Source organism: Danio aesculapii, chromosome 13 (genome assembly GCF_903798145.1).
Source record: "Danio aesculapii chromosome 13, fDanAes4.1, whole genome shotgun sequence".
NCBI classification, from domain to species: domain Eukaryota; kingdom Metazoa; phylum Chordata; class Actinopteri; order Cypriniformes; family Danionidae; genus Danio; species Danio aesculapii.
Window position 1 is genome coordinate 34,650,143 of NC_079447.1, and position 27,304 is coordinate 34,677,446.

Below are 27,304 nucleotides of genomic sequence, written 5' to 3' on the forward strand. Positions count from 1 at the left end.
GACCACAAAACATCTTATTCCTTTACAATAGCCAAAAAAAAAAAAAGAATATAAAGTGAAAACCATATCCACTTATGACATTCTGTACATTTTCAGCAATTTTTAGGCAACTTTAATAGAGATTTCTTTCTATATTGTGTTTTTTAAACCCTCAGATTACATATTTTCAAATAAAATGTATCTCAGCCTAAGCGTATTTATTCATATTTAATGTGATGTATAACTCTCATAAAAAAAGACATTTATGACTGGTTTTGAGATCCAGGGTCACATATGTGCATTTGTGTGTGTGGTTGGATATTTTATTTAGTTAAATACAGACAATTTGAGCTTTGAAGTGGGAACCGCGAATCTACAGTGACCCAACTTCTTTTTTTCTGTTCACTTTTATTCCACAGCCAAAAAAAGCCATCAAAGTGCAGCACAACTCCACACAGCTGATATTACGCACAGCTTGCTTCAGTCAGCCAAACGGAGAGCTGCAACCAGCACTGCATCATTAAGATATTACAGAATGATGTCATCAGATGTCACATGACCTCAGCTCTTCTCAAATGTTCCAGACCTCACAGCTCTAGATCTCTCTCTCTTTCTTAATTAGAGTTGGATTACTGGTCATTAAACTCTAAAGGGGTTTTGGTTTTTGCTTAATCCCTTGTTTCATGGCCTCCCCTCAACCCTGAGACCCTCCCCCAACCCTGATCCCACCACCACAACAGGCAGATGTGATAGCTTTCGTTCCCTCGCTTTTTCTTTGTGAAAAATCTCAACTGAGATCTCTTTCGAACCTCAGCTGATTCTCCTTGTCATGGATTGGTCAGGCTCTCACGACCCCCACTCACGAAGATCACCATCACCTGACTTCTAATGAGCACACAGCTGCATCACATTCACGAGCACCAGATAAAAGCACAGCACTCCAGTCGCTCATTGTCCGGGCTCGTCTCGACGAAAGCGGACAACTGAGCGACCACTCAGCGTAGTCATCCTCAGCTAAACAAACGATTTACTTACCTGTTCTCTTTGTATTCCTCCTAGTCTTCCTGGTCCTCCCGAATCGTCCTGTCTTCCAGTCCTTCCAAGTCTGTGTCATCCTCTGTCAGCTGTATCTGGTGTGTGCTGTCCATCCTCGTGTATTCCTGTTACCCAGCCACGGAGGAAAAGACCCCAACATCATTCCTGATCCTCCTGGCTATCCTTCATGTGCTCCTTGTTGTCATTCAATAAACACCCTAACGTTTCCTTACCTCTGTCTCCTGTCCGCTTCATAACAGAAGCCCGGACCAATAACGACGACAACATGAGCACCCTCGATCACTTTCAAGAGCTGGTGGACCAGTTGAAGCGGATTCTACAGCCACCAGCTCCACTTTCCAACGCACCACCAGCACCGAGCACTTCCGCCTCCACAGTTTCTTCTTCGGCCCTTCCTTCCAGTCCCATGGCCCGACCAGCGCCCTACTCAGGCGGAGCGGGGGAGTGCAATGGTTTTCTGTTACAATGTTCCCTCATATTCGAAATGCAACCTTCTCTATATCCCACAGATAAGTCAAAGATCGCCTACATCGTATCACTACTCTCTGGACCTGCACTTAAATGGGCTGAGACGATCTGGAACCAAGCCGGGCCGGTCATGAATTCCATCACTACCTTCACGGAGTATTTCAAAGAGGTGTTTGGACGTTCTGATGGGGAAGTAGCCGCTGGAGAGCAGCTGTATCATCTAAAGCAAGGTACTCTATCTACACAGGAATATGCTCTCCGGTTTCGCACTCTAGCAGCTGCAAGTGGATGGAATGAGAGATCGTTGTTGACCACGTACCGGCTCGGCTTGGAACCCACTCTCCGAATCCAGCTGGCCACATTAGATGATACAATGGGTCTGGAGAGATTCATCCAACATTCTCTCCGATGTTCCGATCGTCTCCGTTCCTATCAACAGGACACCATCACCCCCTCGTCTGCACTCCTCCAATCGCCTGAGTCAACAGCCTCTCCAGAACCAGAACCCATGATAATAGAGTCTGGAAGACTGACATCAGCGGAACGACAGAGGAGGCTGACCCGGGGTCTGTGTCTATACTGCGGTGTCAGTGGGCACACCCGTATGGAGTGTCCCCTTCGTCCCATTCGGACTTCAGTGAGTGTATTCAGTACGAATATTGAACAATGTAAACCACTTACCACCACCGTACAAATAACTACTGCCTCTATTTCTCTCCTTGTCACAGCCCTCATCGACTCCGGGTCAGCAGGGAACTTCATCTCCCAATCCCTCTGTCGTCAACTCCACCTCCGTACTGAGGCGTCCTCGCATATATACCAGATACAACCGATAACCCAGTGCACTCGATCTTCGACCCGTATCCATCGACAATGCGAAGACATCCTTCTTCAAGTGGGGCTGTTACATCAAGAGAGGATTCAATTTCTGGTTCTGGAGGGTGCAAATATGGACATCATTCTAGGGCGCCCGTGGCTGGTGAAGCACGATCCCATCATCTCTTGGGGCACAGGAGAGATAAAGAAATGGGGATCTGGATGCACACCTACCTGTTTTCCAAATCTCCCTCTTCAAGGTCGGAACCCCATTTCTTTGTTTGCAACATCGGTCGAGAGCCCTCCTGAGAAGCAGTCTATCCACATTCCTAAGGAGTACAGCTCCTTTCATGATGTCTTCTGCCCCAAGAGAGCTTCCCAGCTACCGCCGCATCGGCCATGGGACTGCGCGATCGACCTAGTTCCAGATGCCCAGTTGCCAAGAGGTAGGATCTACCCGCTCTCGCTTCCAGAGAATCAGGCAATGGAAGATTACATAAGGGAGGCTCTGAGTCAGGGGTACATACGTCACTCAAAATCACCAGCCGCCTCAAGCTTCTTCTTTGTGGCCAAGAAGGACGGAGGGCTGCGTCCATGCATCGACTACAGGGTCCTAAATAACGGTACAGTAAAATACCGATATCCCCTTCCTCTGGTACCAGCCGCTTTGGAACAGCTCCGAGAAGCTAAAGTCTTCACTAAATTGGACCTCCGCAGCGCGTATAATCTGATAAGAATACGTGAGGGGGACCAATGGAAGACAGCATTCGTGACCCCTACTGGCCACTATGAATATGAGGTCATGCCTTACGGTCTGGTCAACGCCCCCTCCGTATTCCAAAACTTCATTCATGAAGTCCTCCGGGAGTTTCTTCACCACTTTGTAATAGTGTACATAGATGACATCCTCATTTACTCCCGGAGTGAGGGCCGAACATCGCCAACACGTTGCGGAGGTCCTACACACATTGAGAGAACATCACCTCTACCTCAAAGCGGAGAAATGCTCATTCCACCAGAAGTCGATTCATTTCTTGGGATACATCATTGATCAAACCGGTATACGTATGGATGGGAAGAAAATTGAGGCTGTTCTATCCTGGTCAGAACCCACTTCCATTAAGGCGCTCCAGAGGTTTCTTGGGTTTGCTAACTTTTATAGACGGTTTATCAAGGACTACAGCAGGATTACATCACCTCTCACTAATCTCCTCAAGGGTAAACCCAAAGGACTGGAGTGGACCAAAGAAGCAGCCGCAGCCTTCCGCCTTCTTAAGAAGGAGTTCACAAGGGCCCCACTCCTGACTCATCCTGACCCAAATCTTCCTTTCGTGGTGGAAGTGGACGCATCCACCACCGGCGTCGGGGCAGTATTATCTCAACATCATGATACACCGCCCCGACTGCATCCCTGTGCCTATTTCTCTCGGAAGTTGAGCCCGGCGGAGCAGAATTACAGCATAGGAGACAGGGAGCTGCTAGCAATCAAGCTAGCCTTGGAGGAGTGGCGTCACTGGTTGGAGGGAGCCAAACATCCGTTCCAGGTGATCACAGATCACAAAAACCTCCAATATATCAAAGAGGCCAAGAGACTATGTCCACGTCAAGCCAGATGGTCACTTTTCTTCTCACGTTTTGATTTCTCCATTTCCTATCGTCCAGGACCCAAGAATCTAAGAGCAGACGCTCTCTCTCGTTTACACGAGCATCACGATCATGAAGAACTCCCAACGAAGATTCTTCCCGAACACATCTCCATTTGTCCGATCACCTGGAACGCTCCTCCAGTCGTTGCCACTCCGGAAGCCCCTGCTCCGCCGGGATGCCCTCCTCATCGGCAGTTCATACCACCTGAACACCGGGTAGATCTGATCCACTCCTTACATACCTCGCTAGGCACTGGACATCCAGGGATCAACAATACTCTCTCGCTAGTATCCCAACGATTCTGGTGGCCAAACATGGCAAGGGATGTGAGGCAATATGTTCAGGGCTGTAAGGAATGTGCCCAATCCAAGAGCCCACGTCATCTACCCGCTGGAAAGCTCCATCCCTTGCCGATTCCGAACCGTCCCTGGTCACACCTAGGAGTGGACTTTATCACTGATCTCCCTTCGTCAGAAGGTAATACCTGTATTCTAGTCATAGTAGATAGATTCTCAAAGTTTGTCAAACTAATCCCTCTGAAAGGTCTTCCCACAGCCTTTGAAACAGCCGACAATATCTTTAATCAAGTCTTCAGGTCATTTGGTATTCCAGAAGATATTGTGTCGGACAGAGGTCCACAGTTCATCTCACGTCTATGGAAAGCCTTCTTCAAGCTCCTAGGTGTGGCCGTCAGCCTCTCTTCTGGATATCATCCCCAAACCAACGGGCAGACAGAGAGGAAGATTCAGGAGGTGGGACGGTTCCTGAGGACCTTCTGCAGTGGTCACCAGAGCTCCTGGAGCCAGTATTTGGGCTGGGCAGAATATGCCCAAAATTCACTGCGGCAACCCTCCACCGGACTCACGCCATTCCAGTGCGTCCTGGGCTTCCAACCACCGCTCTTTCCCTGGGATGGCGAACCATCTGATGTCCCCGCAGTGGATCACTGGTTCCGGGAGAGCGAGAGAGTCTGGGACGAGGCTCATCAACATCTGCAGAGGGCAGTCCGTCGAAGCAAGGTAACCGCCGATAGAAGAAGGTCTGAAGAACCCAGATACACACCCGGACAAAAGGTGTGGCTATCCACCCGGGACATACGCATGCGACTGCCCTCTCGCAAGTTAAGTCCCCGATTTGTTGGTCCCTTCACCATCGTGGAACAGGTTAACCCCGTCACCTACAAACTACAATTACCCTCTCACTACCGTATTCACCCTACATTCCACGTATCACTCCTGAAACCCTATCACGATCCTGTTCTTCCCTCCACAGAGCCTGACCACGAAGAGGAACCCCCTCCTCCACTGCTCCTAGAAGAAGGAGCCGTCTACGCAGTGAAGGAGATCTTGCGTTCCCGACGTCGTGGTGGCCAGTTGGAGTACCTGGTGGACTGGGAAGGGTACGGCCCCGAAGAAAGGACATGGGTTCCCAGAGCTGATATTCTCGATCCTAGTCTCATGGTGGAGTTTCATGAGAGCCACCCTGAGTTCCCAGCGCCTAGAGGCAGAGGGAGACCACCACGGCGTCGGAGGTGTCGGCCCTCAGGAGCGGGCCCTGGGGAGGGGGGTACTGTCATGGATTGGTCAGGCTCTCACGACCCCCACTCACGAAGATCACCATCACCTGACTTCTAATGAGCACACAGCTGCATCACATTCACGAGCACCAGATAAAAGCACAGCACTCCAGTCGCTCATTGTCCGGGCTCGTCTCGACGAAAGCGGACAACTGAGCGACCACTCAGCGTAGTCATCCTCAGCTAAACAAACGATTTACTTACCTGTTCTCTTTGTATTCCTCCTAGTCTTCCTGGTCCTCCCGAATCGTCCTGTCTTCCAGTCCTTCCAAGTCTGTGTCATCCTCTGTCAGCTGTATCTGGTGTGTGCTGTCCATCCTCGTGTATTCCTGTTACCCAGCCACGGAGGAAAAGACCCCAACATCATTCCTGATCCTCCTGGCTATCCTTCATGTGCTCCTTGTTGTCATTCAATAAACACCCTAACGTTTCCTTACCTCTGTCTCCTGTCCGCTTCATAACACTCCTACAAAGCAATTAGATCAAATAAGGATCAAAGTTTCAGAATCTCTAATTTTCAGTTTTTTTCTTTCCCTTGTAACGTGAATCTTAGTTTCAGAAGAGATCCTCTATTAGTTGTTAATAATTTTTTTCACTGTCATGTTTTCATAATTACATTTTTCTAGTTTTACTTTTTAAACCTATTTTAGGTGTTTTACAGGAATTTTTCTAATGCATGCCTCATGTAGTTCATGTATTTAATTTAATTACTTCCCATTTAGTATTTAGCAACATACACTACCATTCAAATGTTTGGGGTCTGTTTTTTTCTTTTTTCTTTTTTAATTATTCTGTTCATCAAGATGGCATTTATTAAATGTAAAAATAAAAAAAATGGTAAATAGATATTACAATTTTAAATTACTGCTTTCTTATTGTATGCAGTTTCAAATGTAATTATTATTCCAGTCATTATTGCTTTTATTACTATTACCATTAATAATAATAATAATAATAATAATAATAATAATAATAGCAATAACAATAATAATAATAATAATAAAAAAAAAAAATAATAATAATAGCAATAACAACAACAACAACAATAATAATAATAATAATAATAATAATAATAACAACAACAGCAATAATAATAATAGCAATAGCAATAATAATAATAATAATAATAATAATAATAATAATAATAATAATAATAATAATAATAATAATAATAATAATAATAATAATAATAATAATTAATATTACAGTGATTTCTGAAGGATCATGTGACTGAAGCCTGGAGTAACGAAGTTCATTATTAAAATCACTGGAATAAATTACTAAATTAAATTATAAGCTGCTTTTAAACAGTTATTTTATAGTGCATTAACATTTCACAATTTTACAATGTGTACTGTATTTTTGATTAAATAAATGCAGCCTTGGTGAGCAGGAGAAGCTTATTTTTAAACATTTAAAAATCCTACTGACCCCAAACTTTTGACCGGTAGTGTAATTTCAATTTTTTTATGTATTATCATTGAATTCTTACCTACAGTAACCTCTTATGGGCTAAATTTATCCTTATTTATTAACTATTATTAGTTCTATTATTCAAACTTTTCAAATACTGTTTTCCAGAAGCCCTCACACATTTTGTTTTGACATCCTTCAAGGGGGATCAAGCATAAATTTATGGGGTTAAACCCTCCCTCAAACCCGCTATAATTCACACCCTTTTAGAAGTATTACAGTAACTGACAAAAGTCTTGTCGCCTATCCAAGTTTTAGGAACAACATAACCTGACTTCTAGTTGATCATTTGGTATCAGAAGTGGCTTATATGAAAGGCAAAGGCCTCTAGATTTTGCTTATTTTACCAAAATAAAAAATGATCATGCCTTGATTTTTTTATTATTTAATCAGGACAGTAAGATCTGACTTTGCCTGGACAAAAGTATTGTCAATTAATAGAAATAATGTACAGTATAGAATATAAAGTCATGGAGCAGTGGAAAAAAATGTATATTGTGTATGACTCCCATGAGCTTGGAGGACTGTATCCATACATCTCTGCAATGACTTAAATAACTTAATAATAAAGTCATCTGGAATGGCAAAGAAAGTGTTCTAGCAGGACTCCCAGAGTTCATCAAAATTCTTTGGAATCATCTTCAATGCCTCCTCCTTCATCTTTCCCCAGACAAGCTCAATAATGTTCAATACCTAATAACTGGGCTGGCCAATCCTGAATCACCTTGACCTTCATTGCTTTCAAGAACTTTGATGTGGAGGCTGAAGTATGAGAAGGAGCGCTATCCTGCTGAAGAATTTACCTTCTCCTGTGGTTTGTAATGTAATGGGCACCACAAATGTCTTGATAGCTCAGGCTGCTGATGTTGCCATCCACTCTGCTGATCTCTCACACGCCCCCATACTGAATGTAACCCCAAACCATGATTTTTCCTTCTTCTTTGAAAGAAAAATAAAACATCACCAATCGGCTCACTGAATCGAGGACTTACCAACTCTAAGACACTGTGAAATAAAATCTTCCTCTTGTTGTACGCATAATTGAACATATTCTGCGTTTTTTGTCACATTCCACTTAACACTGTTAGATTTTAAATCATTTCTCTTCTTTCCCCTTCATCCCTCACAAGAGAATTTGCGTTTTAGCATCAAGTGGGGGAAAGGCAGCTGATGAAATGAGATGCAACCGATCCCCAGCCATGAAAGACAGCAATCTCATGCATTTATTATACAACAGAGACCTCACCAAAACTCGATCAAAAACTCAGTAATGAAATGAGAAATAAGAGAGCGAAACGCACCATTTCCATTACCTGCATCGTCCTCATCTTCATCATAGTCCTCATCATCACCAGAGGACAGCGAATCTGAGAAACGGAGAGAGAAAGAGAGAGAGAGATGTTTTTACTCCGCAGCACAGTGGCCTTTCTGTATGAACAATGAAACCATTCATGTGATCTGCAGAATGAGGAAAATAAACTGATAACAAATCAAAACCAATTACTACACACACACACACGCGTGCGCACACACACACAGACACAGCGCTTAATGGATGGCAGATGTTAGCAGAGATTCAGTGAGATTTCTGACAACAGCTGTATTTTTACACACGTCTTGAAGTACACACATATAAACACACACTCCCGTATCCTGCTTCTAAATGAACTCATTCAGAGGGAGAAAAAAAAAAAGGCTCTGTGACCCTGAAAAGAAGATTATTCTGTCTTCGGCTCCTCCTCTGTGAACATTTACACAGGTAAAAGTGTACCACACACACTCCTAAAATACCAGCGGAGCATGAAAGCCAACACTAGGCCTATTTAGTGCTAAAGATATGCAGTTACTGGAACACTGAAGCTTTCTGTGTGAGTTTGTGTGAGTGTGTGTGTTCTGGCTTTTATGGTGTTAGTTGTACTACAACCATCAGATTTATGCTATATTTTTATGTATAGTGGGTTCATTTGTCTTCATTGGCTACACTGGAGGTTTATCTGATTTTCTTTATTTATTTATTATCGAGTTCTGAAAGTTGGTGGTGTTGTTCTGTGGTATTATTATTTTTGTAATAAATGTATACGCCTGATATTTTTATTAATGACGGCAGTGATAAAACAAGGGCCTGTGAGATCAGTTTTTGTCCTGGATTTTACTTTAGTTTTTTTACTTTCTTCATTTATTAAGCTTAAATCCTATTCACTTTCATTCCATTAAAAAGTGCAGCTTTAACATTTTGTGAAACGTCTTCATATATGCCCCACAGCAGAAAGACAGTGAAACTCATTAATGCTGGTTTTTGCACAAACTTTCCCTGTAATGCGGTGTTGCGTGTTTCTGTCTGTCAATGTGTCTGGTAGCTGTGTGTTGTGTTAAGAGTGTGCAGAACAGGATATTGCTGTCTTGTGGACGTTTTATCGGCTTGAGATAATTGATACAGGTTGTGCCCGTTTCGCTTAGTTTTTTATTTTCGGTCTTTCTCCAGACGCTGGCGAGAAGTAGAACCGATTTGCCCTGGCCTAATGCCAAACACATGTCGGTAAAGTAAAACTCTCCCCGCGCTCCTGCTTTTTCCATCTGCTTTAAATGATGAGGCGATTCCACATAATTACATTCTAATTAGTTGTCAATGAGCAGCTCAGCTTGTATCCTTGAGTTTACTCAACCAAAGATCACTCCGCACCGTTACCGTTTCAAAACAAACACGCACACACTAACTTCCCATAGGCCTAATAGTTTTAATACTCTACAAACGGTAAACTGTATCCCCTAAACACAACCTTCAGAGAAAACATCCTGCATATTTACATTTTAATATATTTAATCCGGTATGATTTATTAGCTTTTTTCCTCAAGGGGAAGAAATGCCATAATGTAAGGAATACTAGGTACACACACATCCTGTACAGTCCACAAAAACAAATCTTTGATATAACGATGTATATTCCGTTATGCAATTATGTAGTTAATTATTTATTTTGTTACAGTATGAACATGTTCAAAAGAGCATATCATTAAACCACTACTGCTACTTTTGCTGTATTTTAAGTGCAAAAATTGTGAATTTTTTTTTAAAAATTATGTTTTAATGGAATTTTTTTTTAATATTTAAAAATATTTTTATTTCTGTTCAACAGAGAGAACTTTTTTTCAACCCATTTCTAAGCATAATAGTTTTAATAACTTATCTCTAATAACTGACTTATTTTATCTTTGCCATGATGACAGCACATAATATTTACTAGATATTTTTTAAGACACTTCTATACAGCTTAAAGTGACATTTAAAGGCTTAACTATGTTAATTAGGTTAACTAGGCTGGTTAGGGTAGTTAGGCAAGTTATTGTATAAGGATGGTTTGTTCTGTAGACTAAAAAAATATAGCTTAAAGGGGCTAATAATTTTGACCTTAAAATGTTTTTGTTTTATTTAAAACTGCTTTTATTCTAGCCGAAATAAAACAAAAAGGTTTTCTCCAGAAGAAAAAATGTTATCAGACATACTGTGAAAATTTCCTTGCTCTGTTAAATGTCATTTGGAAAGTATTTAAACAGAAAAAAAAATCAAAGGAGGTTTAATAATTCTGATTTCAACTGTAAGCTATGCACTGTATATACTGTGAACAACAAAGTTTGAGTATGTATTTATACTACAAATTTGAACCCACATTCTAACTGTTACTGTAGATTCTAACTGTAGATTAAGTATATATAATTAAATATTATAACTTAGGAGTTGAATGAATAGTTACATTGTAACAAGAGCACCTTCAAATTAAGTGTACCTTTATTTACACCTTCTTTGATTAGCCTGCCCAATGTAAAGATATTTAACATAAATTAAATGAACCTTTTTTATTTAATAATTATTTGTGTAATTTTAGAATTTAATCCCAAGTTTAAAATGCTACTTAAAATGGTTTCTCTGGATTTTACAATTAATATATTCAAATTATAATACTCTACTGTAGGAGTAATATTGCTCTGTATACAATAGATGACATATACAGTTTACATGTTTACAGTATATAAATTTTTGGCCAACACAATACCAGTGGTTTAACTTTAGACAAGCAAACTGATGTTTCAATCACAACAAATGAAAACATCTGGTATGTTTTCAGAATGAGCCTATGTTGAATTTCTAATAACCAGAATGTACCATTTCTCTCTATATTTCCCCAAGGAGGCGCTATTTTGTACTTTCAGAATATTAAAAATCACCTAGACTATTAACATTTCACCTTGCTCTGCTTGTACGATAAACGTCAAGTCAGCCGGGAGGTGTGTGTCTCAAGACCTGTTTGCCTGTTGGGAACGAGTCTGACTGGCGAGTTTCCAATTGATGCTTTGCATGCCTGAGCCTGTGCACTGAAGTCTACTATAGAAAAGGAAGAACAGCACTTAAATAACATTAAGAAGCACTGACCGATGACTTTGACGGTGTAGTTGCTCAGAAGCATGCTCTTGTGGGCATGTCTACAGGAGTAAACGCCCGAGTCTTCATAGGAGACGTTGATGATGCGGAGCGCTTTCTGGCCCACTCGCGTACGGTTGCTTGAAGAAACGGCGTCTCCATCTTTCTGCCATATGATGGGAAGGAGGAAGTCTTGCGGTGTGCAGGACAGAACCACCGTATCCCCAACTCCAGCCACATAGTCCTCCAGAAACACCTCCACCTCACTCGAGACCCAGTCTAACAAAGAGAAGACAGACAGAGAGGAGTTAATGGAGCATCTTCAATCTGCAGGCAATGGAAGTTTAATAATAAGATGGATATTTGCATTATGCTGATTTGATTTTATCGATTGACTTAACATGTTCCTTCACCCAAAAAATTAAATGCTGTTTTTAATTACTGTCAATTCCCTGAAACCTTTGTTCATCTTCAAAATTTTAGTTTTAGATTAAATCTGAGAGCTCCATCATCCTTCATAGGCAGCAACGGTCCTAAGACGTCCAGAAAAGGAACCAGGTAACCAGTCCAAGGTGAGTTACCAACTGTGTGTATGTGTAATCAGAGGGAATCGGGAACTGGTGCGTGTGAGGTGCATGATGGTATTTGTAGTCCAGTTCAGTGACAGATGTGTGGTTCTCCAGCAATCTGCAAGGATTAGATCGCGTGGGTTTCCTCCACGTGCTCCGGTTTCCCCCACAAGTCCAAGACATGTGGTATAGGTGAATTGGGTAAGTTAAATTGCCCGTAGTGTATGTGTGTGAATGAGTGTGTATGGTTGATTCCTAGTGATGGGTTGCAGCTGGAAGGGCATCCGCTGCGTAAAACATATGCTGGATAAGTTGGTGGTTCATTCCGCTGTGGCGACCCCAGATTAAAAAAGGGACTAAGCCGAAAAGAAAATGAATAAATGAATGAATGTCATTTACTACGACTCATGTGACATATTGGCATTAAAGTCAGCAATGCAACATGCAAGCATTGTATTGCACAGAGTGTATGTGCACCCTGACTTGATGACTACATGAAAGATACAGTATATGCAAACAAAGTGTTTTTGTTTATATGTTTGTTTTTTTTTGCACAAAAGTGTTCTTGGAACTTCAAATGATTACAGTTGAACCGCTGAAGTCACATGGATTGTTTTGATAGTGTTTTTGAACATGTCAGTCTATTGCTGTCTGTAGAGTATAAGGTAGCTCTTATATTTCATATAAAATATCTCAATTTGTGTTCAGAAGAACACAAGGTCTCAGGGGATTGGAAAGACATGAGGGTGAATAATTAATATTTGACATTTTCTAAATTTGGTCTTTATTACACATTTTATCAGCTCCTTTGAATTAAATTCATCACAATCTTGCCGTTTCTCATGCCATGCATTAGTATTTAGTATTCGGGCTTAAGGAAAGAATTCTAATCTTACAGGAAAACTTAACAGTATTATGAAGTGGTATTTTTGTGTGAAATTCTATTATGCAAAACCTGCATAATAGAAATGTATGCAATCCCAAATTTATGCAATCCAATAGCTCAAATAGCACGATACTAACAATGCCAAGGCTGTCGGTTTGATTCCCAAAGGAAGCAAAATATTTTATAATACAGACCTTCAATACAAAGTAATGTTTGAGCATATCATAAGCATAAATGTAATTTACATGATTTTTAGAAAAAAAAGGAAGCATAATGCCCATCCTAAACATAACAAGCACCACATGTTTCAGAAAATCATTCAAATCATCTTAAAATTAGTCAAAAAATCCACAAGACTTAACATAATGAAAAATTGGCAAGAGTATGTACAGTATTGTTTGTTCTTAAACTTCATTTCATTTTTAAATGTGTGTGAATTCCCCTTTGCTTTATCCAGATATGAACAAGTGATTTATTTTCTGATATCAATATTTTGCACGGTAGTAATGGTATAATGTACCTGAAACAATATTTCTCTGAAACCAGTCAATTTGAATGTTATTGTAATGTGAAGTGATGCTGACAACAGGGAGTGGATCCAAATGCAGGGTTTTATTAACAGGATGATCAGGCAAGCAACGGTCAACACAGGGGCAAACAGATGTTTACAGGGAAATCCAGAGTCGTAGTCTAATACACAGGTGAATAGTCAAAAGGCAGGCAGCAGACAGGGTAAAACAAACAAAGCAAGGTTTAAAAACACGGAAGGCAAGGCAAGGAAAACACGTTGTAATGTTCAAACAGTATAACAAGACTCAGCAACAATGTGTGTGTGTGTGTGTGTGTGTGTGTGTGTGTGTGTGTGTGTGTGTGTGTGTGTGTGTGTGTGTGTGTGTGTGTGCGTGTGTGTGTGTATGCATGTCTGAGCAGCTTCATCTGAGTGTTTGCAATCAGACATGATCTAGGCCAGGGGTCCGTTCTTCGTAACTTGCTTAAATAATCTAAGATGATGTGGCAGATCTTTTAATCTTGATAACTGATCTCTGGCTAATTTGCTTCTTCAAACAAGTTCACGAATCAGATTAAAATGCCTGGATGAACTGATCTGAGATCGCTGCGTGTGTTGAGAAGGACAGATCTATCAATCCACGAAATCATGATCAGCAATGCAACGATTGGCTGACGGCACAGCAGCGTAATGACATCATCTGATTAATATTCAACTATCCATGTGAGCAAAATTACATAAAATTGGTAGTACACGGTTTGTTAAATATGATACGCAATAACTTTTCACCTCTGCTGTGAGTTGCATGTTTCACAGTTTCATTGGTCGAGAGTGTTTAGCAATTTATTTAATTTTACATTTAGAGTGCATTTTCTTTAGTCGCCTATTCAAGTTTCTTAATCGGTGTAAGGAATAACTGGCTGTTATTAGTTTAAAATTAGTTTTGCATTTTGATATAGATGAAATTGTCTGCAACTTTAGCCAAGCATCAAATCACCAGCATATTAGCTGTAAAAACATGTATTTTGACTGCATAAATTATTATTCCTTTAAAAAAAAAAAGTTGAATATTGTCTATGTCTATTATTAAACACAAATTGTACTAAAGCTGGTTAGTACCTTAAAATACAATGTGTTTGTAAAGTCCATATTAATAAATATTCTCTTTGAACCCCTTGGGGAACTACCCCATTTTTTAAACTTAAACTATAAAACTATATATATAAAATTACTACTATAAGAAACCGGTGTGTGAGTGGTGCATGACCGGATCTTGCAGTTCTTTTGCTGGCAGATTTGTAGTTTTCCAGCGAACTGCGGGTTTCCCAGTGATCTGCAGCCACTAGATCGCTGGTTATCCGTTATCACTCGATTGAATGGGTGTTATCAGTGGTTATCAGCCGATAGATATGGGCCAGTAGGCTGTTATCATTCATCTATAGGGTTAATCAGCTATAGATCACATATAGCTGCAGCCGGAAGTTAACGAGAATATTATTTATTAAATTTCCCATTAATTGCATTTTAGCTGATTAACCATGTGGATGGAGGATAACGGCCTTCTGAGCCTACTAGTAGGCGCAGAAGGCTCCTACTTTCCCATATCTATCAGCTGACAACCTCAAACAATCACTGTCTGTCACTTCACCAGAAGATCGAGGTATAAAAAAACATAATAGATAGAATGTTACAAATTTAGGTGCATTGAACATAAAACAAATAAGTTGTCCCAAAAATACTTAAAACATGGTGTTGTTTTCAGATAACAATATTTTGAATATTGTTCCTGGAACAACATTTCTCTCAGACAATCACTGTCTGTCACTTGAGCAGAAGATTGAGGTAAAAAAAAGAAACATGTATTTATATACATTTAGATAATAGATAGAGTCGCTTTCCACTTTCCAGTATGTTTACTTGGAAGATTCTAGAAAAGCAATCATGCATATTTGTTTGGATAAGCGTGCTAAATAGGTTTCTACAATTCCTTGAGGATCAAATCATATCCTTGGCATTCTCTAACACCTTGATCTAGCAAAACAGCACCAATAATTAACATACATAGATCCTAATTTCAACTGGATTATACTGACAGATCTAAAATGAATAATAAATAATAACACCATTCTCTCCCTGGGACTGTTCAAACATCACACGAATGCACACCAGGAAAAACAAACAAATATGTTTATTACCCACCCCGGCGAACGCCATGGAGACCCCGCTGAGAAAGAGAAACACAACATGCTCAAATAAATATTCCACCTGACGTTATTTTCCCCTTCACCTCCGTAAGACCCGGCTTTCTTTCTGTAGCATCTCTATCCCTCTTTCAGTCTCTCTTTTCAAAGTGACATTCATCTCTGCGAACAGCGGTGACAGACTTACAAAGGATTGATATATTTGATAGATGTTGCGCTGATGTGTGTGTATGAGGTCAGGAGTGTGTTGGCAGACGACTAGCAGACAAGACTAAGCTCGAGCGGAATACAGAATGGTGGTGTATGAATTATAGATCGCCCGCTACATGTGAAGGCATACACACGCTGGTAAGAGCAAAGTCCAAAAAACACCACTGTTTCTGAGGGAGTCTGAAGGCCACGTGAAGAGTTAATATCTCTTTGATCACTTCTCATATCGCTTTTAATGTGTTTCACTCTTGACGCTGTCACCGTCCCCCTTTTTCTACCTTTCATCTTGTCTTTCACTCAACTTTTTTTTTGCGCTTCTTTTTCCCTCAACTACACCACTCAAATCCATAGTGCTGACATCAGACGGAGACTCCTTCAGTGAATAAATGCTGCTCTGTGTGTGTGTGTCTTCTACAGTATATCCTGCGAAGGAGAGGGAGTGTGTGAGATGAGTGTTTGTGTAACATATGCTGGGCCCAGTGAAAGACACTAATGTGCGTGGGGGAAGGGGTTATAAATAAATATCGTAAATGGCTACTAGTGTTTCCATATTTCCCAGGAGGTGTGTGGAGAATAGAGGCAGTGTGAGCGCTGAGGATTTACAGGGCTGATATGGAAACCTTGTGAGGTCTACAGATTTAGGCTTTTATTAGGGGTGTAGCGGTTCACTAAATTTTGTTTGGTTCAATATGTGACAGTGGTGTCACATTTTCGATACAGTAAGAGTAAAAAAATTTCCTTGATTTTTTACATTTTTCTTTTTTAAAATCAAGATCATAAAAGCATGACATTTTCTTTCCTTTGAAGAGTCATGGAGCTATGCTTCACCCTTCTTTCAGGTGTCTTCTTAGCAGAATAAAACAAAATCAGCTCCTTTATGAGTGTACTTATGTACACTGTAAAAATTCTGGGTTCCACACAATTCCTTCATGTTGTCCAAACACAATAACTTAGTTGATTTTATAAATTTTGATGGATTGAACATAAAACAAATAAGTTGTCCCAAAAATACTTAAAATTTGTGTTGTTTCCTGGTATCAATATTGTGAATATTGTACCTGGGACAACATTTCTCTCAGCCAATCACTGTCTGTCATTTCAGCAGAAGACCGAGGTAATCAAAATGAAACATGTATTTATTTATATTTATATCAGTGGTTGCCAACCCCCAAGTTGTGGACCGGTGCCGGTCCATGGATCAATTGGTACCGGGGCCGCACAAGAAATCATTAATTATTACCATTTTATTTATTATCTGAGTCTGAACGACTTTTCATTTTGAAAAATTATCGTATTCTCTATATTACATCTCAGTCACTGACCTGTGCAATCGCATCACGTGACTGCATGAGACCAATCGAAGATCAAAACATGATCCCTCTGTAGAGAAATTTAAAATAAGGACCAATCACTCACTTTTTTAAATGTCAAACATCCTGTTTAATCATGCCCTTTTTCACAGCGTTGTACGACAGAATTTTGCATGCTCGAACTCTAGTGTGACCTAAGATAATTATTATTACATAAGAATTTCTTGAGAAAGATTTAGAAATATTAAAGATTTCTTGAGTGAAATTGAGCAGTTTTAGAAGGAAATCTACACAATCTAGGATTGAAAAAGTATTTTTAACAATGCACATTTTCAGATTGGTCAGATTTAGCTAACTTTAGTCGGTCAGTTAAATTCACTAATCACTAATCTAGAAAGCAGCTTGGTTTGAAAGTATTCCTGTGAGCTGTGCTTTAATGCAAATTCACACTAAGAACAATAATAACGATATACATCTAGTTTTAAAAACTGCTCTAGATAATAAAACTTTAACAGTGTTCAGACCGCAGCAGCAATAGCAATACTTATATAGAGAATTTATATCGTCGGGCTCACCTTCACAACATTTCAGTGAAGTTCATTGCCACCAGTTCTTGGTTAGTTAAAACCCCTTTCAAACACTTTACAGTATGCACTGCACATGTACAGTAATGACATCATATTAACACTGACTAAAAGGCTAAACTTTATTGCAAAGCTACAAGACTCTGATATGAGTGATCTCTGGGATTTCAGCATTGATAACACACAGATGTCTTGCCCTTTTTGACCACAGTGTTACCTTCCTTTTACTCTAATCAGCTTCATGTATTTTCATAATCACTGCAGATTCAAGCACTTTTTTATATGCAGCACACACACACACACACACACACACACTTGCATGCATTGAGGACAGTTTTCCTTTGATCATGCAGAAAAGATGAAAGGTTTTTTTGTGTTTTGCCAGAGTTGCGCAGGGTAAAATGTGAGATGTGATTTAAAACTGGCTGCCATGGGCAACACAGCAGTTGCTGGAATATATTTGACTGCTTTTATGAAACATACAGTGTGTACAGGTCAACACTCTGTGTGTGTTTGGGTTAGAAAGGTGTCTTTTGCATAAGTCCAAACACAGCGGTCATTTTTTTTTTGCATCAAATATAAATGTGTTTTTAAAATAATGTGTATTTTCAGTTGAAAAAAATAATAAGGAAATAAATGTCTGTTAGCTTTCAATCTAATTTTTTTATCATATAATAAAAACTACACGTATATAAAAGCTTCAATTCAAACCTTTAGGATTTTTACTATGTTTTCATGCTCATTTAGGCTATATATGTTAAAAATATATGAAGAGTTCATATGCAAAATCCTCTAAGTGCCATCTGAAAATTTCTTATAAAATTAGCATTTTTCTCAGACTCCTATGTCTTGATTCAGTAATTTTACTTTTATGGCAAAGAATATGTTATTTTTAGCAATTTTAACATGAGATAACTGAACATAAACATAAGAGGCAGAGAAAATGCTCATTGTAAAAGAAAATTTTAGATGGCATTTAGATGTTTTTGCATCTGAACTCTTCATATAGTGGCAACCCCTTTAAACCCCACATAAGTGTTTAAACCCCTTATGAAAGTGATTTTTGCATAATAGGATTACATTTTAAAAATTGTATACACTTTTGGATTTATTTTTTATGAATTTTCAGTTTCATTATTCTAGTTCAGGGGTGTCAAACTCATTTAGCTCAGGGGAAACATGGAGGAAAATCTATTCTCAAGTGAGCTGGATTGGTAAAATATGGTGTATATATAACTTAAAAACAACAACTTCAGATTGCTTTCTTTGTTTAAATACGATCAACATAAAACACAAAGCTGGAGCCTGAGGAAAACACAATCTCACTGCAATTCGTAACTTTTTTATTTGTGGCTAATTCATATGATTTTGTACAATATCGTTTGTACAATTTAGTACAATTTGCTTATCCACCAATGGCGGTTGGGTTTAGGGGTGTGGTTGGGTGCCATGCCTCCTTTTTTAAAATCATACATTTTCGTATGACTGATCTTGTATGAATTGTACTAGTTATATAATTCTAAACTGACAAAATGTAAAATAGTTACGTTTCCTCGCAAGAACACCTTAGTGTGGTATGGCAGAGCACAGGTCTTTCACTCTGAAATGACTGTCAAACTGATTTTGATTCAGGCGTCTGGATTGGATGAAATTAACAGTTTGCAATTGCTATCGCGCTATTGCATCTAGTGGACACAATTGGGACAGCAGTTTTTTTTATTGAAAAATTGCAGCTTATTTTTATACTTTACAGAATCATCTCACAGGCTGGATTGAACCGGTTTGCTGAGCCGTACGTTTGACACCCCTTCTAGTTATATAATTCAATCTCATGAAATTATTCTATAATGCTGATTTGATACTCAAGCATCCAATCTTTCATTGATTTTCTTTTCGGCTTAGTCCCTTTATTAATCCAGAGTCACCACAGCGGAAAGAACCGCCAGCTTATCCAGCATGTTTTACGCAGCGGATGCCCTTCCAGCTGCAACCCATCTCTGGGAAACATCCATACACACTCATTTACACTCATTTACTACAGACAATTTAGCCTACCCAATTCACCTGTATTGCATGTCTTTGGACTGTGGGGGAAACCGGAGCACCCGGAGGAAATCCACACGAACACAGGGAGAACATGCAAACTCCACACAGAAACGCCAACTGACCCAGCCGAGGCCCGAACCAGTGACCTTCTTGCTCTGAAGCGACAGCACTACCTACTGCGCCACCATGTCACCAATCCTCAAGCAATATTTAGCAATATACACCAATGCTAAAAACAGTTGACATGCCTAATATTAGCATTCTTTAATGAATTCATTATTTTAAAAAGCATTTGAAATGAAATGCTCTACAACGTTCTAAAAATAGTTTAATAAAAACAAGAACTTAAAATAAAGCTTAAATTAAACACAAGTGTGCATTGTGTGGTGGTTAATACAGCTTCTTGGTTTACTCTGTACTATTTTTTAGGGATGTGTAATGAAGTTGCTATATACTGTTAACATTCACACACATGCACAAACACACAGAGCTGACAGCAGGTGATGAATGTTAGTACGACTAACAGTCTCTGGTTCCACTTGTTTTGAGTGTTGCAATAAAGCGACAGGTTAAAACAAGAGAATGGGAGGAGGATAGAGAATGTGCACACACAGACACACACCCACACACTCTCTCTCATCATGCATGGATTTAGGATCTATTGTGACACACTGTAATCAATACACACAGCTGATTTATAGTAGGTAATTAGTCTGCACCTTTATCTACTCACACACAATCATACACACACACACACACACACACACCAATGTGAGCTGTGCCAGTCTGCCTTTTTGCCATTTCCCGCTGCTTTCATCCGATTGGCGTGATACGCTCTCAGTCAACAACCCCTACTGTCATCTGACCTTCAGATTGAACACACATTCACACACATGCTCTTTTCTCATGCCATCTTTCTCTCCGCTCCCTCAGTATCAATCCGGTGTTAAAGGTGACATATAAAAATCTGCCTTTATCAGTATTTAAGTGCTATATTTCGGTGCATCAAACAAATCAGAAAATATGAAAAGTAACTATATTTTGGCAAGCCTTTTTCTCAACGAATGTTGAAAAACTTGCAGTTTCACTCTCATACACTCTCAGAAATAAAGGTACGCGAGCTGTCACTGGGGTGGTACCTTTTCAAAAGGTAGACTTTAGTACCTAAAGGGTCCATATTGGTACCTCAAAAATGTATACAAATTTCAAGAGGAACACTTTTGTACTTTTTAGGTACCAATTTGTACCCTTGAGGTACTAATATGGACCTTGTAGGTACAAATTTGTACCTTTTGAAAAGGTACCACCCCAGTGACAGCTCGCGTACCTTTATTTCTGAGAGTGTAGGAAGAGGATTTTATAATATATTATGACCATTAGGCAACACAGTGGCGCAGTAGGCAGTGCAGTCACCTCATAGCAAGAAGGTTGCTGGTTCGATGAAAAATGAGATTCGCATGCTCGTATTACATAAATGCGAACTCGACCGCGCTTACAACATTTGTCATTAAAATAATGCCATAAGCAGTTGGTAGATCTGTAACCACCACAGCTGGAGAAAAATCCTAGAGGAAACACTGTAACTCATTATTGTTCATTTATTTGTTTGCTGGAAATTAGAACTAAATTTAGAAATCGTTTTGAAACAAATCTTTGTGCTTAACAAATAAAATTAAATATGTAGGCTAATGGATGTCTTCAGTGGAGTGCGTTCAACACCATTTCTTTATCCACAAAAGTAAAGAAGTGAAGAGTAAAAGTAAAGTAAAGAGAAAGTAGAAAGGCCAAATGGAGGAGGCCCGTTCCTTATCATCCACTGCAAATGGTCTGTTTAACTGTTTTCTTGCTAAGGAAGCATTCAGTTTTTCCACTTACAAAGTCCGCCATGTAATTAGCAAATGCTCCATAGCGTGATACACTGTCTCTTAAAGGGAATGGAAGACAAGACTCTGATTGGTTTAATAATAATAGTAAAAATATTAAACTAAATTTCTGATCCATAGACTCCCAACATCAAAGCTACTGAGGACACCATGGTTTAATTATAATTTAAAAGGAAATTCATGCTTCATTTTCTGAACAAGTGTGCCACTTCATATTCTGAGAATGTTTCTAAATTTCCTTTCTGAATGTGCTTGTTAACATGCTGTGTGGTTAACATGACTGTATTCACAGAGCAGATATATATAAAAAATAAAATGCTCACTGTTAGCATAATTGTGTAATGTGTATTTACAAAAACCAGCATATTTGTACAAGGCAGTAATATGTTAGTTGATAAGTTTAATCAAATTTACTACACAACATCTTTATAAACTGATTCTCTAACTGTTCAGAAACATCCTGGTTCAGCCTAGAAGTTGAAACCTCTTTCTCTCCATCTCTGTCAGACTCTGGTTTGAACATGAAAGGCTTTAATTCACTACTGGTTATTTCTGGAATTTTAGCTGCAGTAACCTCTTTTGTTGTTTCTGGGGTATCAGAATAGTGTGTAAAGGCTCCACCCATTTCAGGAAAGCAGCAGCTCATTTGCATTTAAAGTAAGGCAGAGAAACATAGGGCAATTTCGACAAGCTATAATTAATGATCTATGGGCTGACAATTCAACATATTCTGGGGACAGATTTATTTGACAATGTATGAAATTAGTCATAACATGTCCTGTTTAAAGAAGCAACTGAAGTCTGCATCAACCATACTTAAAAACAACAACAAAAAAAAAACACATGCCGGATGTAAATAGCTCATGTTTCTGAGCTGGATTCTCCTCTGAAGGAGACTGGCATGAACCAAATAGAGAAAGAAGCAATTGGCGATTAGGATTACAACATAAAGGGAGGTGGGCGGAGGAAAGTTTGCAGCTTGTTACCTCTTTTATTCTGCCCTGTTGAGGCGTGTGTGTGTGTTTGTGTGTGTGTGTGTGTGTGTGTGTGTGTGTGTGTGTGTGTGTGTGTGCGTGTGTGTGTGTGTGTGTGTGTGTGTGTGTGAGACGGCATGCCCTGAGGAAAGTTTAAGAATGCTGCTGCGTCCAAAAAGCATTGTCCACACACATACACACACACACACACACCCTCCTGCATCAGTGCTCTAATTAGTAACGGAAGCTGGATGTTCTGAGCATTTAGACCCCATCCAGAGTCTGAGCCAAGCTTTTTTTTTTTTTTAGCACATTTTCATTTATAAATAAACACCTATACTGATTTATCTATCTGCAAAAACCTATTTAAATACTTTTTTACCACATTCACATACACACACTCTGAAAGAGCCACACACACAAGCACGCACTGAAACAAACACACAGGTTGTAATCAGTGACTGGACCTTCTTAATTGTCATTCCATAGACGAACTGGCCTAGTTTCAAACCCTACACACTGTACAGAACACACACTCCAAACACACTGCAGCAGCTTGTAAAGTAAATGAACACGTGCTCCTAATCTAAAGCAAGATCAGCAAAATGTTGGATATTTCACAAACGTCCAAATACTTTCTCGACTTCAATCATTTTCCCAGAAGTGGGGTTAACAAAATCTTGCATGATCTTTTAAACAGGGCAGAGTGTTTAATTAAAAGTGGAAATTAAGGCTTGTTCTTGATTATATATTCAGCATGTCAACAATATTCACATTTTTCTTCCATCCAAAAAAAATGTCCTCAAGTAAGGTTAGAGTTAGAAAGTCAACACTTGCTTAATCAAGTTTTATTTGTTGAACATTTTTTTGTTATTCATAGGTAATATTGCAATAATATGTTTCAATTATATTTTACGCTATTTTTGTTTGCAAATTTAATACAGTGTAGCACTGATTTAAGCCATAATTTTATAATCTAATGCTTCACTTAAACATTTAAGTAACCAAAACAGAAGATTTCTTGTTTCAATTTATACAACCCAGGCTCACTCTGAAATACGTCCCAGCGGCATGTTTTTCTGCAGTTTTTGTTTTCGCGAATCAACGAGTGGCCACTGTGTACGCTTTTTGAGTCCTCAAATATCCCTCCCGAGTGCCATTCATGCCTGCTGTTCTCGCGTAAACCCACCAAAGGATGACTGACTTTTTGACAGACTTTTTGACTGACTAAGCGAATGATCGGAATGCCGGAATGCCATCCATATGGAGGTAAGCACGAAAAGGAACGCCGTCACACCGCCCCGTAGTGTTTAAAATGAAATGCAGCCATACATACCTCTGACTACATAATTCGTGGTCTCCAGAAACATCTGTAGGGATACGTTTTCAGAATAAGCCTGTGTTGAATTTATATGACAACATATCTGCTCAGCAAGTTACTAGTGTAAAAAGTTTTAGTAGGTTTTATTATATATATTTTTTTTTCGTAGTACAACATCACAGAATCATTTTTATCATAGATGTGGTTGGTATAGTAGTACTGCATAACACTGGGAAAATCTGCAATATTGTCGTTGAGTGTTGCGATAATGATATTCCTTACAATATAACTAACTTGACATAACTAACTAGCTATTTTTTTAGCAATTTAATTAATATATAATATATATATATAAGGGGGAGAAGTTTTATATATATATGGAGAAAGTTACTTTTGAAAGTAATGCATTACAATATTAAGTTACTCACCAAAAATTAACTCGCTGCATTATTTAGTTGCTTTCTATGGAAAATAATGCATTACGTTACTTTTTTTAGTTACTTTTCCATTACTTTTGCTTACCTAGCTGAGGTTTGATCTCTTTCAAAACTTACAGGTGTTTTTTTTTTTATAAAGAAGCTCTGCATTTCACAACCACCTATTGTATATAACCTACACCTTCATTTTGCTGTTTATACAGACTTTAAAAAAGCATGTAAAGTAATGTGTTCGTTACATTTGTAAGTAAATTCACTGTCCATTGAGATAAAGTTTGCAATAAAGCCTAAGAGTACTAACATGAAAGAATTTATATTAAGGCAAAAACAGATTTAAAAAATTTAAAACAGTAAGACGCCCCAAATCCAAATAAATCTTTGAGCATTATACATTGAATAAATTACTTCACATGGCCTTCACAATGTATAAATTGTTTTCCCAAAGGAGAAAAATCATACAATTTTTACAAAACGTAGTCGCTTCTACAGTAATGTTAGACAGTGGCTGCATCTACTCAACAATAAAAGCCATAACCTTCATTTTGAATTTAGTCGAATTAATTGTTTTACATGGAGAATGTGAACTGATGTTAATCGTTTGTTGTTTAGCTGGAGTTATTCGATGTTGTGTTTCTTAGGTGAGACATAATCTACACTTAGCGACAATCCACTTCTTTGCTCCGATGAGTTCAAAATAACAAGATTCCATTGCAAAAATGTAAGTCTTCAGCCTGTCATTGTTTCAAACTGACTGTAGCGAAGACGGGCGAATCGTTTGTTTTAACTGAATCTTCTAAGTGAACCGGTCGAACCAGTTCATTAAATTGAACTGAGTTGTTGTGAAGCGGTTGCGTCTTCGGTAGGCTAAGTACTTTATTAGTTACTTTTTAACATGCCGGATACTCCCTCTGACTCGAAATAAACCTATATCATGAGTTATTCAGTTAGTAGAACAGTACACTGACTCATCTGTGAAAAAAGAAATGATGAGTGCGAGCCGACTGTTTTATTGCATGCGTTATGTAATATATGTAATGATCATACTAAAATAAACATGTTTTAGATATGTTTCTGATTAAATCTAAAAAAAAAAAAATCAAGGTGCAAACATTTAGACTTTAACCAATACTGGCTCATTAGGAAAATGTGTCCAGGGCTACATTTCTGAGAACCAAAACTATTCGGCTTGATGTATGTAATGGCTGCACTTTCTGTGTAAAATCAATACTACAGGGTGAACCCGCTGACCGCTTTATTACCTCTGTATGGACAGATTTTCCAGCATGATTGGTTTACTCAGTAGTTCACTGTGAATGACTCCAGACTTGGCAGGTGGAGCAGACAGGGGTTTAAGTCTATCAAAGGACAGTTCTAGAAACCAGGTCAAATGAAACCCAAAAGCTGTATGATATCGTAGTAAAAGTAGTGGATTTGTGAAAACAAAAGCTACAAGAACAGTGCAGGGTACATATTTCTAAGTTCTCAATAATGTAGCCCTGGGCACATATTTAAAATGAGCCTGGGTTGATTTTAAGACACCGCAAATGACTGAAAACCTCGGCAGAAAATCTGATTCTTATTGCTTGTTGTAATTTTCTTATCTTTTTTCCCGCCATTAGTACTTATTTTAAGCTCTAGGTTCACATAACAGTGCCTACTGGAGAGCTGGGGATAAAGATAGCAAAGTCTCCATCTGATTGGTCAGATTCAGATAAACAAACTATGCATACAGCAAACAAATGCACATAAATCAACTTAATTTATTGTGATATGGATATTACTATTATCGCTATACCTGTAATTTTCTGATATATTGTGCAGCTCTAGTCTATAGCTTCTAAATAGTTTCACATGTCAAATGAGCACCATACAGCTAAATACATTTGTCTTAACTGTGAGAACAAAGTCAAAGCATGTTATTGTGATGATGACAGAGTGAGAAATAAGCAGAGTGAGACATTACGCTTTCATCTCTGTGACCTCAAATTGCCCTCAAGGAAAACACAAGCATTCAGGCAAACACACACACACAAACATGTCACTCTCCATGGCCTCTGCCCTGCCCCCTTTACCCCCTCTGTCTTCTAGGATGAATAGAAACATAGCATTTTCAGAGAGGACTGAGTCAGAGAGATGGGGTATTACTGCGCAGGAAAAGTACTAATCCTCCGCCTTGCTTCCTTCCAGCCAATGATACCCAGAAGCAACTGGCAACAGCTGCTTAGAAAGATCCCAAAACCACACACACACACACACACACACACACACACACACACACACACACACACACACACACACACACACACACACACATACACGCACACGCACACACACACACACACACGCACAGACACACACACACACACACGCACAGTCTGAGAGTATCAGGCTGTATTACCATGAATATGCAATACCATTTGTTATACAAAATTATTAACAAAAAAGATTCCCCTAAACACCTGACACTCTATTTAGTCTATTGCACAGTACAAACGACTAATAACTGCAAGCAAAAACGTCTTTATTCCCCCGTGCAACATTCTAACAGTTTATAATGCTCTCATACTGCCAAACAAAGCCAGCACTTGATCACTTTCAGGTACAAACTGATCTGTGTGCGGTATAAGCTTTGTTACACTGTCATAAATGCATTATTAATGCTTTATAAACTATTCATAAGCATCCCAAGAGGGAACGCAGCCGCATGGGACTCTGAATACTCAAATATATGAGCTACTAAACCAAAAGCTAAAAATGAAACACAGTCACTGAATAGATAGAAGGCTGTTTTTTGTGACAAATTAAGGGTTGGTTTGTTGTGAATGTGTGTGTGGGATATACATGTTGGACCAGGATTACTGCCAAGGCAGAGGTTCATGCCATGGGTGGTAAAGGAGAAGTGTACATGTCTCTCTGTGTGTGTTTGTTGGACTTCTTACAGCACAT

The 27,304-nt window shown here is 39.1% G+C and overlaps 1 protein-coding gene across 11 annotated transcripts in view; it reads right to left on the bottom strand.

Moving 5' to 3' along the window:
- The window catches only part of fgfr3 (fibroblast growth factor receptor 3), an 84,770-nt gene that overhangs the window by 42,331 nt on the left and 15,135 nt on the right, over positions 1–27,304 (bottom strand). For 8 of the 11 annotated variants that reach the window (XM_056470756.1, XM_056470752.1, XM_056470754.1 and 5 more), the window contains exons 3-4: positions 11,442–11,708; positions 8,317–8,382 (exon numbers count right to left, since the gene is read on the bottom strand). In XM_056470756.1, the coding sequence (XP_056326731.1) occupies positions 8,317–8,382; positions 11,442–11,708 (333 nt within the window). The remainder of the gene's footprint in view (positions 1–8,316; positions 8,383–11,441; positions 11,709–27,304) is intronic. The other 3 variants (XM_056470762.1, XM_056470761.1, XM_056470763.1) reach the window with 1 other exon arrangement.